We start from the raw sequence: 12,551 nt of genomic DNA, 5'->3' as shown, positions 1-12,551 counted from the left end.
TTCTCTGCTATTTATTATAAACTTGTATCATTTGCCTTATTTCTGTGTAATAAAACCACACATTTCTGTACCTTTTGAGTTTCTTTGGTTCCTTTTCACATTTGGGGATGACTTACAAGCACCCTTCACACACCATACGCAATTTACTATGGGCTCCTGGTTTTAGATTTGCTGTTCTAAACTAAGTGCCAGTGATGTACAATAGGAATATTTTATTGTTCATTCTGGTGTTTTATTTCAATTACATTACATTTATGAACATTTATAGCCAAGGACCCAAACAGGGGATTGTGCAGAGTATGGGTATAATGGCCCTTTACCACTGGTGGGGGGAGCTCAAGAACACCAATATGCATAGGGGGATCAAAGAAGGCAATTGCTCCCCCAATCCTGGAGTAATGCTAGAGAAAAGAGGCAATAATAAAAATGAAAAGTCCATACCGGCTGTGTTGCTGCAGTCTACTATGGCTTCATTCAGCCTGCAGTTAAAAGTTATTCAATTATGATTTTTAGCTCATATGCAATTTTTCTGTTAGAACGTCCAAATTAATTTTTCAACTTATTAAAATTCGATAGGATTGTGTATTAATATCTATCCTGAATCCACAAAATTAATAAAAGCTAATTGACCCAATAGACAGCCAAGAATATCCATTTCATGCTGACTGCTGACATACTGATATCAGATTGTTTACATTGTAGGACATCTGCAAATTCATCGTCTCACAAGTGCTTCAAGATGCCTTAATTCGGATCGTTACTGTCCTATCTGTACACAGAAACCGGAGAACAAGACAGATGATCCAGAACTGGTGGAAAGACGATGTGGAGTTTTTTGACAATTTCACAATGTTGCAGATGACATTACGGCAACGTCAGACTGCAGGACTCACTTAAAAAATACATGTACCAATTGGGCTACGGTGGCAGGCTTTCTTCCAAGATTAAATATTTGTAACATAAATGAAAAATAAAAGTTGCCTTATAAGTGCAATATATGTATGCATTTTAAATTTTAATGTTTTGCTTGTTCTTTTCCTTTCAGGATGTGTTCAAATGCAGCATACAGTAAGTATTGTACATATACAGTACAAGACAGTGGACATTAACCTAGCTATTTTAGTTTGATGAGGAAATACAATGTAAAATTAAGAAACTATAACTGAAATCCCCATTACCCAAACAATGCTCAGTTTTATGTGTATTTAGAGTTTAATCGACTACCACTTCTTTTATTTTTTGACCAATCTTATAGAATTATGCTTCTAGATGCCAGGAAAAAAAACAGTATGAAAGTAATAAGTGGCTTACATGGACTCTTCATGCTACACCAGTTACAGTTTGCAAGGAGAAATGAAATTCAGTTTGTCACCATTTAAGTGTTTAAATTGGCTTCCTCTTCCCAATCAGATTTGACTTCTGGTAACAAGACATTCTCGAACTATGCACTGACCTGAGAAGTTCATTTTAGCTTTAATGAAGGACCACTGCCAGGCTGAACCTTTAACCTATGCAACTTGAGTTCCCTTGAAAAAGTAGCAATAGATAGGTGAAAGGTTTCCCTACAAAAAGATGAAAAAATACAGCACTATAATCTGACCAGGGCATGTCAAAGAGCTGGTAATTACAGTGGGTGGGAGATCCTAAGAAATAAATGATCTTATTCAGAAAGCTTTCAAGTCAGGATAGAGGGCTGTTGGTGTTTTCTTCCGACCAACTCAAAGAAAACCATCAAAGTGTAACTGAAGACGTGCAATCCGCTTCATTTACTGACTCATGCAAATCCAACAAAAATAAAGGCGATAAAAAAGAGAAAACAGGGATGTGAATTTCAAGAGCAAAGAAACTTGCAAGCTTGTTTGCATTTCAAACAGAAAGCAGGCTGGAAATGCCGTCTGTGGTCTTCTCAACGGCACCTGGTTATTTCCGTATAAGGAGACAGACCCAGCTGAAGTTTGCGATTTTACATTTCCGTAACAAATGGCCTTCCAACAACCTTTGCTCTAATGTCACACATTTAAAAAAAAAAAAAAGAAACAAGAAAGATTCCTGCAGTTATCCTGGAATAAATGTGTTAGGAAGTAACTTCATATATATTTACAGTGCCAGCAAAAAAAACTAAAATACAAGAAAGAAAATGCACATTCTTCTCTGTATCTGTATTTCTAGTTGTAGTAAAACTATCAATGGTGTATCGGCATTTGCATAACATATACCCTAAGCAGAATGCCCCTGTCCCAAAGATTATGTCAGTGTATAAAAACATCTGAATATTGCTATATATACCACTGCTATGAAAGATCCACAATACCAACTCTGTAGCATTTAGTCCCTTCTTCTGGCTCTCAAAAATGTTCTTTTCTTTGGAAAGGAATTGCCTTTGTCATGACAGTCACTATTAAAATCTCGCCACATAACTGATCATGAAGTCTGAAGCTAAGTGGTCGCATATAAGAGCGTAAGTCCTATAAAAAAAAGTTCCAGGAATACATGTAGGGTGACATCATGGCTAAACAATATACAGGTGGTGGGTCAGCATTTTGCATAATCATTTGCATTAGCATTATGATTATTAGTTCTTGAGTAGAGTAGGAGTGGGACACGTACATTTTCCAGGTTTTAATATATCAGGACAAATACACATGAGGTTTACTTCCTCTATTAAGACTGGGGAAATGTTATGGAAGACACATTCTATATTTACAGATAAGTGAAACAGAATGTCAAAATCAAGATGCTTACCACAGTGATGTAAAACTAAATTAACAAATGTATGCTAATAGATTACATAGATGATAATAGATTACTGCCTATACTGATACTCTGTGCAAGAGAGGACAGAGCCGAATATACTTCCTTAGAAGGCTGGCGTCCTTCAACATCTGCAATAAGATGCTGCAGATGTTCTATCAGACAGTTGTGGCGAGCGCCCACTTCTACGCGGTGGTGTGCTGGGGAGGCAGCATAAAGAAGAGGGACCCCTCACGCCTGGACAAACTGGTGAGGAAGGCCGGCTCTATTGTTGGCACGTAGCTGGGCAGATTGACATCTGTGGCAGAGCGACGGGCGCTGAGCAGGCTCCTGTCAATCATGTAGAATCCAATGCTTCCACTGAACAGTATCATCTCCAGAAAGAGGAGCACCTTCAGCGACAGACTGAGGAGATCGTTGCCCCCCCACACTATGCGACTCTTCAATTCCACCCGGGGGGTAAACGTTAACACTACACAAGATTTTAGACTGTTATACCTGCCTCACACTCTCCACCTTGCATTTTGTTTAACTTGCACTGTGCTTTTATTGCTCTTTAATTAATATTGCTTTTATCAGTATGCTGCTGCTGGAGTATGTGAATTTTCCCTTGGGGATTAATAAAGTATCTATCTATCTATCTACATAGAAACCAACCTGCAACGGCTCATTGGAAATAAGAAATTAAACAATAATTAATGTCTCCTTATTTTTTTAAGTTATTAAAACTAGAACAAAAATATCTGCTTATGAAATGCCTTTTAATGACTATAATAAACATTGTAACAAAACTGCTCCTCAGGGACAACAACTAATAATTCAAAGTATTTCTTTGACTGAAAAAAAAGTCTTAGAAAATAATAACATTTTTAAACTAGCTTAATCCAATTCACTGGACACAATGAAAAGAACAGCCTGGTTTTTTTGTCACAGTTCCTCAAATGGCCCACTCACATACAAAACCACACTTATGCTCAAATTGGAAACACCAATAAGTCTTAGAAAATGTGTGGATTTATTAAGATGTTTATCTGAATTATATACCAGCTTTAAAGATACATAAATACTGATTTCATAAACAGATCAACCTTTACTATATTTCTGTTATGAACCTGGGTTTCTCCCATCCCATTTTCAGTCTGATCACTTTTTGAAATATTTTTGTTTGCTTTTGTGATTCAGATTTTCATAGGCTTGTCTTTTACGGCTACAGCGGAGGGTAGGCAATATAAGCAAAATTATAACCCAGATACTTGTAAAATTATAGACAGTAACGGTATATATCAACTTATACATCTAAAAATCTAAAATTGTCTAAAATGAAGTCCTTATAACTTCATTAATATTAAAATATTTACAGAGTATGGCAGATACAAACATACACACTCACTAATACAATGGCAGATCAACCTAATAAAAAGTCTCTGGATGTTACAAGAAACTGCAAGAACCAGAAACGAAATTACAAAAGCTGAAAGAGAATGTGCAAAACTGATGACTTGACACTCAAAAAGATTTACAATAGTGGAGAATATGTAAGAAAGTGACTGAGCCAGAATTTGACCCAGCATTTAAATTTAATATGGAACATCCTCTTCAGCAGGAATAATCTTTTTATTTTGCTCACATTTTTTTAAAGTGTTAAGATAGGTTGTTTAATTTTCTGTTTTACCTTTAGACCTTTATTTGAATTTTCCCAGGACAGTTATCTTATCCAAAGATCTTGACCATACATTGTTCTCCTCTCTTGCTAAATAAATCTTAGCCTGAAGAGGTCTTAATTTTTTACATCTAAGATGTCTCACTTAAAGGTTTTCCAATGCTGTACCTGTCCTAGTGTCTATATAAGCACAGGGAATTCCAGTTTCTGTATTACATCTTGCCAGAGGAAGGAGCCTGAGTTGCCTCGAAAGCTTGCATATTGTAATCTTTTTAGTTAGCCAATAAAAGGTGTTATTTTGCTTGACTTCCCAAGAGATTAATAAAGTGTATCTAATCTAATCTAATCTAATCCAAACTTTATTTATAAGCATGTTGCTTATTTAGACTTGGAAACAATTAACATTTAAAATACACATTGCATTGGATTTATTGAATACTGCTATTTGAAGGAGTTAAATTGAGTTAACATGATTTACATTATATTTATTTGTAGTTAACTTTGTCTTCATGCCTTACATATAGTGGATCTCTACAGCAGATACACAGTAAGTGCCTTGCTCAAGGGCACAATGACAGCACCACCAACTAGCACATAAGCATGGCAGAGTGTAGCATTTTTTTTTTGGTTTATTTAATATTATTCAATGTATTTCTCCATCCATTTTCTAAATATGTCTAACCAAAGGTTCTGGGCATGGAGAGAATCCTGTTTTAAAAGTAGGCAGAAATCTTAGGGCGCTTATCCACAGTTATTCATGTAAGGAAAAGTAAGAATTGTAAATCAGTAAGACCTTTTGCTCAGATTATAAAGGGGAACAACGGTCACCAGTGTTATCTTATGATCTGTCTATTAAACAATTACATTTAAAGGAATTTTAATATAAAAAATATTAATTGATTTAAAAGTATGGCTAAAAAAGCACTATAAGTAAAAGCTACAGTATTTCTTGTTTTGACTAAAATCAATACAGGCAGTTTGACTGAAACATGATTAGAAGACAATATATATTTTCATCTAGAAGGTGTGGTTTAGAGTAAAAATATAGCTTGCAGAAGCAACACTGTAGACATGGGCCCTTGTACACCATGGATATGATGTTGTATCTACCTTTTTTGACCTTTTACACTCTGCTTTTGAGTTAAGCTAGCTGAGGTGTGCATCTCCTTAAGAGCAATCCTGACTTGACTTTTTTTGATTTACTTACACCATATTGGCATTCCACCAGTGAGGGTTTTCTTCTGGTTGAGGGGACAGAATGCCTGTTCCTTTAAAAACACAAAATAGAAAAAGCAAAAGGATAAAAAGTGTTACACAGAGAGGCAGCATGTTGTTTCTGCAACCTTTTTAATTAAAGTCAAAAAGCAGTTATTATGACATTAAAAGCTAGCTGTTACCCCACCTTGTAATGACAGGTGTAACCAAGGGCGTCACTGCAGTCTGATGTGCAGTCAGTGTGTCACTTCAGACTTTGATGACTGCGTATCGCATTTGGTACTTACATTTAGCCCTGGAATGCCTTTCTTTATTTTTTTTCCAATAATCTTTTCAACTCAAACCGGACTGTGCAATGTTTTATCTTTTGCTTAAACAGAATAATCAAGAACTAAAATATCCTACTTTTTAAAAAAAAAACCTCTGGCTCGATAATGTTTTATCCAGTTAGAAAAAGCAGATCAAAGATTTTACATGCAAACAGGAACAGTTTTGCAATGATCTGAAGGTCATAGGCTGTTTGAGTCTTGTAAAAGACATTAGACTAGAATACATGTCTTTAACACAGTCACATCACAGTGGTAGAGGCTGAAATCTCCAGTTCCTTCCATTATGCCTTTTAACAGTACAAAGTTTTCATTTACTAAAAGTAAAATAAATTTCATACATAAAATCTAAAGAAACCAACTGTCTCCAAGCCTTTTCATCCAGAGCACCACTTCAGCGATAGAGCCACACTTCAGATGTCGGATGAATTTGTTTTTCCTTGTCATTTCAAGTACAGTATTTTACTTTTGTAAGTTAGGCTCCGAATATCTAGAGAAAACACTTTAGTGTGTACAATTTACCTGTTTTAGTGTGAGGCCATTCAGCTGAGCTCATCAGCCTCTTCATGGTATCATACCGGCTGTCACAATTCTCTTTGCTAAAGCAGTACCAACCACCTGTTTGGAAAAAGACACAATTAGAGGCTCATTTCTTTGCAAGCTACACTGACTTATTAGGTGGGGGATCAATTCACACAACATCACATAATGCAGAGGAAAAAGTAGTCAATAGACACAAGCAAGGTATATATAGTGAGCCGGAATTAGTTACAGCAGTCAATGTCACGTCTGTAAAGTTGGCAGGTGACATGAAAGTCAAGAATAAATGTCTCAGGCTGAAATCGGACACGTGTGACCAGTCTCATGTGCTTTCACTACAGTTACATGGGGGAAAATTTGAAAACAGTTGGCCACTAAATGTAGTTTATTGTACAGTATATATTTATATATTGTCATGCTTTTCCATTAGGAGTGGGTAAAAACTGGTCCACAAAGATATGCGTCAGGAAGCCTTTAATAATCACTGCACAGTATCCAGGAGTATTCAGCAGTACATTTACACTGAATTTAATGAAATAGATGCTGCTTAACAGGTCAATGCTCTGGCTCACAGTAAAGAGTGCATTTAGTTTGTGTCCATATGCTAAACCTGTGAGCAATCAACTAAATCGTGCTTCTGCTGTGCATGACAGCCAAGATAACCACACAACATATAAAAGTCACTCTGAACATTCAAGTTCTTAAAAAAAGAACTCTGAACTTTTCTGGTCACTAAAATATATTAGAGCTGTCAGCATTAACACATTAACACTTGAGACGAACTTAAAAGTCTTGACGTGTTAAAATAACGTAACGCAAAGTAATCGTGACATTCCAGAATTTACTAAACAAAAAGCCATAATTCAGATGGCTGCCGTAGAACCATTTTTTCAGGAGCGTTGCCCTGTTCAATTTGTGCGGGCTTAAGATGTCAATGTAACAGTGGCAAAGAAACCTGTGACGCTTCTCATCGGAAACGTTTGTTTTGAAACAAGCATTTCAGAAAGCTCTGTGCATAAAAACAAAGTAGTATGCACACTCTGAAATGAGGGGTTTGTACACCACCACAGCTCTTTGAGTTGAAAGTATCATTTAAAAGCAAAGTACACGTTTGCTTGTGCAAAAAGCAATGGATATGTGACAAACCGTCATGGATCAATTCAGCCAAAACGCTAGCGGACAAACAAATTAATCTGCTGACAGCCCAAATATATATATATATATATATATAGTATGTTAACCACTTTAGGAATCTTTTTTATTTACATGGGGTCACCAGGTTGCAGGTTGAATCTAGTCAATAATTCTTTACTAAGCATGTTTTCCATTATGTTGCCTGTGATGTCAGCCCTTTTCCATACTCTCTCTTCCCCTTGTAACTTTCCTTTCAATTCTGTAACTCTTCACCTGCGCATGCCCCTTTCCACCTCATCTAGTAGTAAGTACACTTCTCAAGGTAAGAAACCATGACTAACCATGCCGTGGGTGCTGTTGGGTTACTATTACATTCTCATTTTCTTCTTGACTTCTTTTCTTCTTTGATTTTCATTTCTTTTCTCTTTTTTTTCCAGACATAAAGAAGAGTGTGCGAAAGTGCGCGGGTAATAATGGTGTGTTTGTTGTGACAGCTAAATATCTTGGCCCTCTTCATTTCAGGAGCAACATGATAGATAGCATATTTTGTGTGTAACATCATCTTAGATTATCTTTATCTTTTTCCTTTACGCAAGTGCATACACGTGTGGACTAAAACAAGGAGAAAGTTAACTTGTAGACACCCATCTGCACTTCCAGTACATTCCAGAATGCTGAACCATTTTGTGGTGAAGGTTGTCAGCTAATGATGGTTAGCTTTGTTTTATCTTTTTTCAATAATGTGGATCATTCTGAAAGACTTGTATACAAACAAAATAAATATTATAGACAGGTTCCAAAATATTATGAGCTCTGAACAACAAAATAGTGGTCAAAGTGGTGAAGAGTATGATTTTTTTTTAAATATTAGATTTCAATTTTTCAATTTTTCATAGCTGCTTTGGCACTGATTCATGACTGGTATACTTTAAAGTCAAATTTCACTGTTTTTGACATATTCTTTCAGAGATAAATAAACCTCGTTTAGCTCCACTGTAAGAATTTTTCCACCAAAATGCCAATTATTAAAGTGACCTAACATGCATTCTAATACATAAGAGTATACAGAAAATCATCAATTCATTTCCAAAATAAATGTGTTTATAATTCACACAGTTGCATAAACAGACATAACTACTTGTCAGTAGTTCATATTCATATTTTTCTTACTCTTTTTTTCATACTTGTGGGATGTATTAATGTTCAGGACATAATATAAGAAGCAGATCTATAGAAAGCAATCCAACATGTTTGCCATGTCAGGTTTAGATACCCATTTTGGAAGATACTTACTAATTCATAATGATTTAACATGTTGTAATGCTCTGAATGAATTTGCAAAGAGAATGTGTTGAAACCCAATTTATAATACAAATTACTTAAAGAGTGTAGAGAATATGGTGGATTTTTACTTTAATGGGTATCTCGGAGTAGTGAGGCTATGAATGTATATATATTTTTTGTAATTCATGGGTATAACTGATTTTGTGGTATTGACTCTAGTTCTGTATTCTAAAAGCCCTGTAGATCAAAATGTGCAATCTTATGCCTTAAAGCCATATTCAGTCTTGGTACTTATCTACTGTGTATTCTACTTGTCAGTTTTATACATTACAATAATCATAAGTTTTATAAGGTCGCTATTAATTACATTTTTATTAGCTTTATTCTGGCTTAACCAATACTGTATAAACTGACACAATAATTCTTCTGCACTACTGTGCAGCTATTTATTTAAGAATGAAAATGAAAATTCAAGATTCCCACCTTCTAAGAAAATCAGCCACCTTTTGCTGCCTTTGGATTCCTTCATGTAGTACCTGTAGTTTAAAAAAAAGGATCTGATTAATTTCACTATTTTATTATAAGGGGAAAGAAGTCAGTTTAAAACAAATGGGCTAAATAAATATCTCCTAAACAAAAGAAAATCGTGTGCTATGTCAGAATCTGTTTGTGATGAAGGGCTGCAGAAACCCATTAAAGCTACAGTACGTGAACTGAGCACCTCATGTCCAAAGAGAACCTTCAAAAACACAAGGCAGGGAACAGACTGCTGTACAAAGGTATGGCAGTGTGATTTTCAACTAATGTATCTTACATTTATGGGATTTAGAGCATGGAGAGAACCGATTCCAATTGAATTAGGAAGCAAGTAACAAAACATGCAGGCAGTATGGTGTAGTGGTTAAGTCTTTGGAATTCAAACCTTGAATGTTCTGGGTTCAAGTCCTACTGCTGACACTGTGTGACCGTGAGTAAGTCACTTGACCTGCATGTGCTCCAATTGGAAAACAAAAAGAAATGGAACCTATTGTATCATAAATGTTAGAAGTCACCATGGATAAGTAAATGTAAATTATCTTGACATTTAATACAAAAAGGTATTGACTGTCAAGGTCAAATAGTAAAGATTAGTGATGAGCACACCCCGTGAAGTATCCTTCTCTCTGCAGTAAAATCACAAAAATGTTTGTGAACTTTGCTGAACATGGCGAAATGCATTGAAGTCAATGCAAAAGGAGGAACTAAACTAGTTTAGAGAGGATTATCATGGTGCAATCATCTTTTACATGTCTCTGACATCTAGGGAAAAGTCTGCCAGCTATACTGGAACAATTATTGTGGCTAAAAATGTGACCTGAGCTGTAAAGCAGCAGTGTTACTCCCTGTGTCACTGTGCATCAAGCAACAAAAGAGGAAGACAGAACCACTGCACCATTAGTACAGTACAGCAACTAAAAAATGATTAGCTTTGACATTCAATATGTTTTAAGAATAAAAAGCAACCAAAGAGGCACCAATAAGAAGAATGAGGTCAGTTGCTTGACTGAGCTGGCAATAACCCCAAAGTACAACCCCCAGCCCCACAAACAATACCCTACTTACAAACACATTAAATAAAATTCAAACAAACCCCACAGCTTTTCTGGAAATGTTCTTTTAGCTTTTAAAAAGATACTAAGGTTAAGGTCTGGGCAGAATTATCTGTCTTTCATTAATTAATGCATAGCTTCTAAAAAGGAAAGTACATATACAAAAAAAAATTAAATAAAATGTAGCACAATTTCATAATACACTTGCTCTTATAAACTCAACATACAGTATATCTAAATGCAATAGAGAAATGCGCTTTTTTCCTTTGGAACATTAAAAACAGAGTACTCTCCTCTGGATCAAAATCATCCTCTGTTGTCTACATGCTTAAAGGCAGAGATTGCTAAACAACTGTCTGGTGTCAAAACAGAAGTTGAGGGTCATGTTAGTTAATGAGTGACTGTACATTTATAGCATGCTATCTTTATATTATGAGAATAGATTCTAAGCAAAATCAATTACTAACTTTAAAGTTAGGAAAGATACACAACTGGCCATGTACAGGCATGCAAAATATAAATAAATAAACAGAAGTACAAAATGTCTTTATCATAACAATCAGTTTTGCAAAGTCGGAGTATAGGGGTGCACCTTAAAAAAGCTATCCACAGTGCATTGCAGAAGATATGAACCATGATAACACAGGAAAATACTTCAGAACGGATAAGTATCAGCTACATCTCAGTATAACATGGCAATAATTTTGTATAATCATTTCAGCAAATTCCAATTTTGCACTTTGCTGGCATTTGCCTGTAATTTTGTTTGAATCTCTGAAAAACAACATGTCACCTCTGGGTTCAATGAATGGCCAGCTGCTCAGAGGAGAAGGGAAGCCTGGGGAAATGGGGCAAATCTTTAGCATGATGCTTGGCCAATTAACAGCACAGTGGTTAATGCTGTTGCCCCAACAAGCATCTTGGGTTTGAATCCCACATCTTATTGTCTCTATGGTTTTTAAACATTCCCAGCATGTTTCCATGTTGCACTCTTGTTTTCCTCTCAGGGTCCCAAAGACATGTAAGATGGCTAATTTGTAGTTCCAAACTGGCCAGATTTGAGTTTGGCTGTCTGAAAGAACGGACTCTACGATGAACTTGCACCTGTCACGTGCGTGCGTATAAGGGGCAGCGAAATGTAATTATCTACTGCTCCAGGGTTTGGCACTGTGTGCTAATGCATATTTCTTCCAACTTACTGGGAAAACCTGGGGGTTGGTGGCAGCCACTGTAAAATACCTCACGCTACTCCAGTGTGGTGCTGAGGTGTTACCCACTGAAACCCAGGTCCCAATCTGGGCGGTTTGTCGTGTGGTGGGTGCAGCAACGTGCTATTAGCACATGCTCCCAATCTCTAATGCTTGTTCTCTTCCTCCCTCTACAGACCAGATGACTGCCAGAAGGACATATGACCAGACATTTGTCTATTTTGAAAACAATTCACTTTGTAACTCTTGTCTGAAACGACCTTGTCACAACTATTGCTTGTTTTCTCTTGCATTGTTGCATTCAAATTATACAGGGTCACCAGGGTGATGCCATTACTGTTTATCATAGTTACACACCACATCCACGGTTTGTCCCTGGTTTGTTCTTGATCCTGCCATGATGTTCTCTGATCCTCCACAATCCTGTACTAGATGAAGTGGGATTGGAAATGTTATGTAAAATTTTAAAAAAACTAAAATTCAGCAAATTTCTAACGACAAATTACGTTTCACTTGAAAATGCAAGGAAAAGCCTTGTAGTTACATTGCAGCCAATTTTTCAGCAGTAACAGACTAGAAAAGAAATTTATCTGAATTACACATCTGCTATGAAAGGAAACTCTACATTAGGAAAAGCATATGTAGTTTATAGTGCATGTACAACAACCTTCAACTGAACATCAGCAAAACAAAAGAACTGGTGGTGGACTTCTGACGTGCCAAGAACCCTCTGAGACCAGTCACCATTTATGAGAAAGATGTGAAATTGGTACAGAGCTACAAACATCGGGGGGTTCACATAAACAACAAACTGGACTGGTCTGAGAACACAGTGGCATTGAAC

The 12,551-nt window shown here is 36.3% G+C and overlaps 1 protein-coding gene across 1 annotated transcript in view; it reads right to left on the bottom strand.

Annotated features, from left to right (window-relative positions):
• The window catches only part of notum1a (notum, palmitoleoyl-protein carboxylesterase a), a 59,994-nt gene that overhangs the window by 18,259 nt on the left and 29,184 nt on the right, over positions 1–12,551 (bottom strand). Inside the window, exons 2-4 of the mRNA XM_039739708.1 lie at positions 9,394–9,446; positions 6,475–6,570; positions 5,619–5,679 (exon numbers count right to left, since the gene is read on the bottom strand). Of these exons, the coding sequence (XP_039595642.1) occupies positions 5,619–5,679; positions 6,475–6,570; positions 9,394–9,446 (210 nt within the window). The remainder of the gene's footprint in view (positions 1–5,618; positions 5,680–6,474; positions 6,571–9,393; positions 9,447–12,551) is intronic.

This window comes from Polypterus senegalus, chromosome 17 (genome assembly GCF_016835505.1).
Source record: "Polypterus senegalus isolate Bchr_013 chromosome 17, ASM1683550v1, whole genome shotgun sequence".
NCBI classification, from domain to species: Eukaryota; Metazoa; Chordata; class Cladistia; order Polypteriformes; family Polypteridae; genus Polypterus; species Polypterus senegalus.
This window is presented reverse-complemented; position numbering and strand designations above follow the sequence as displayed.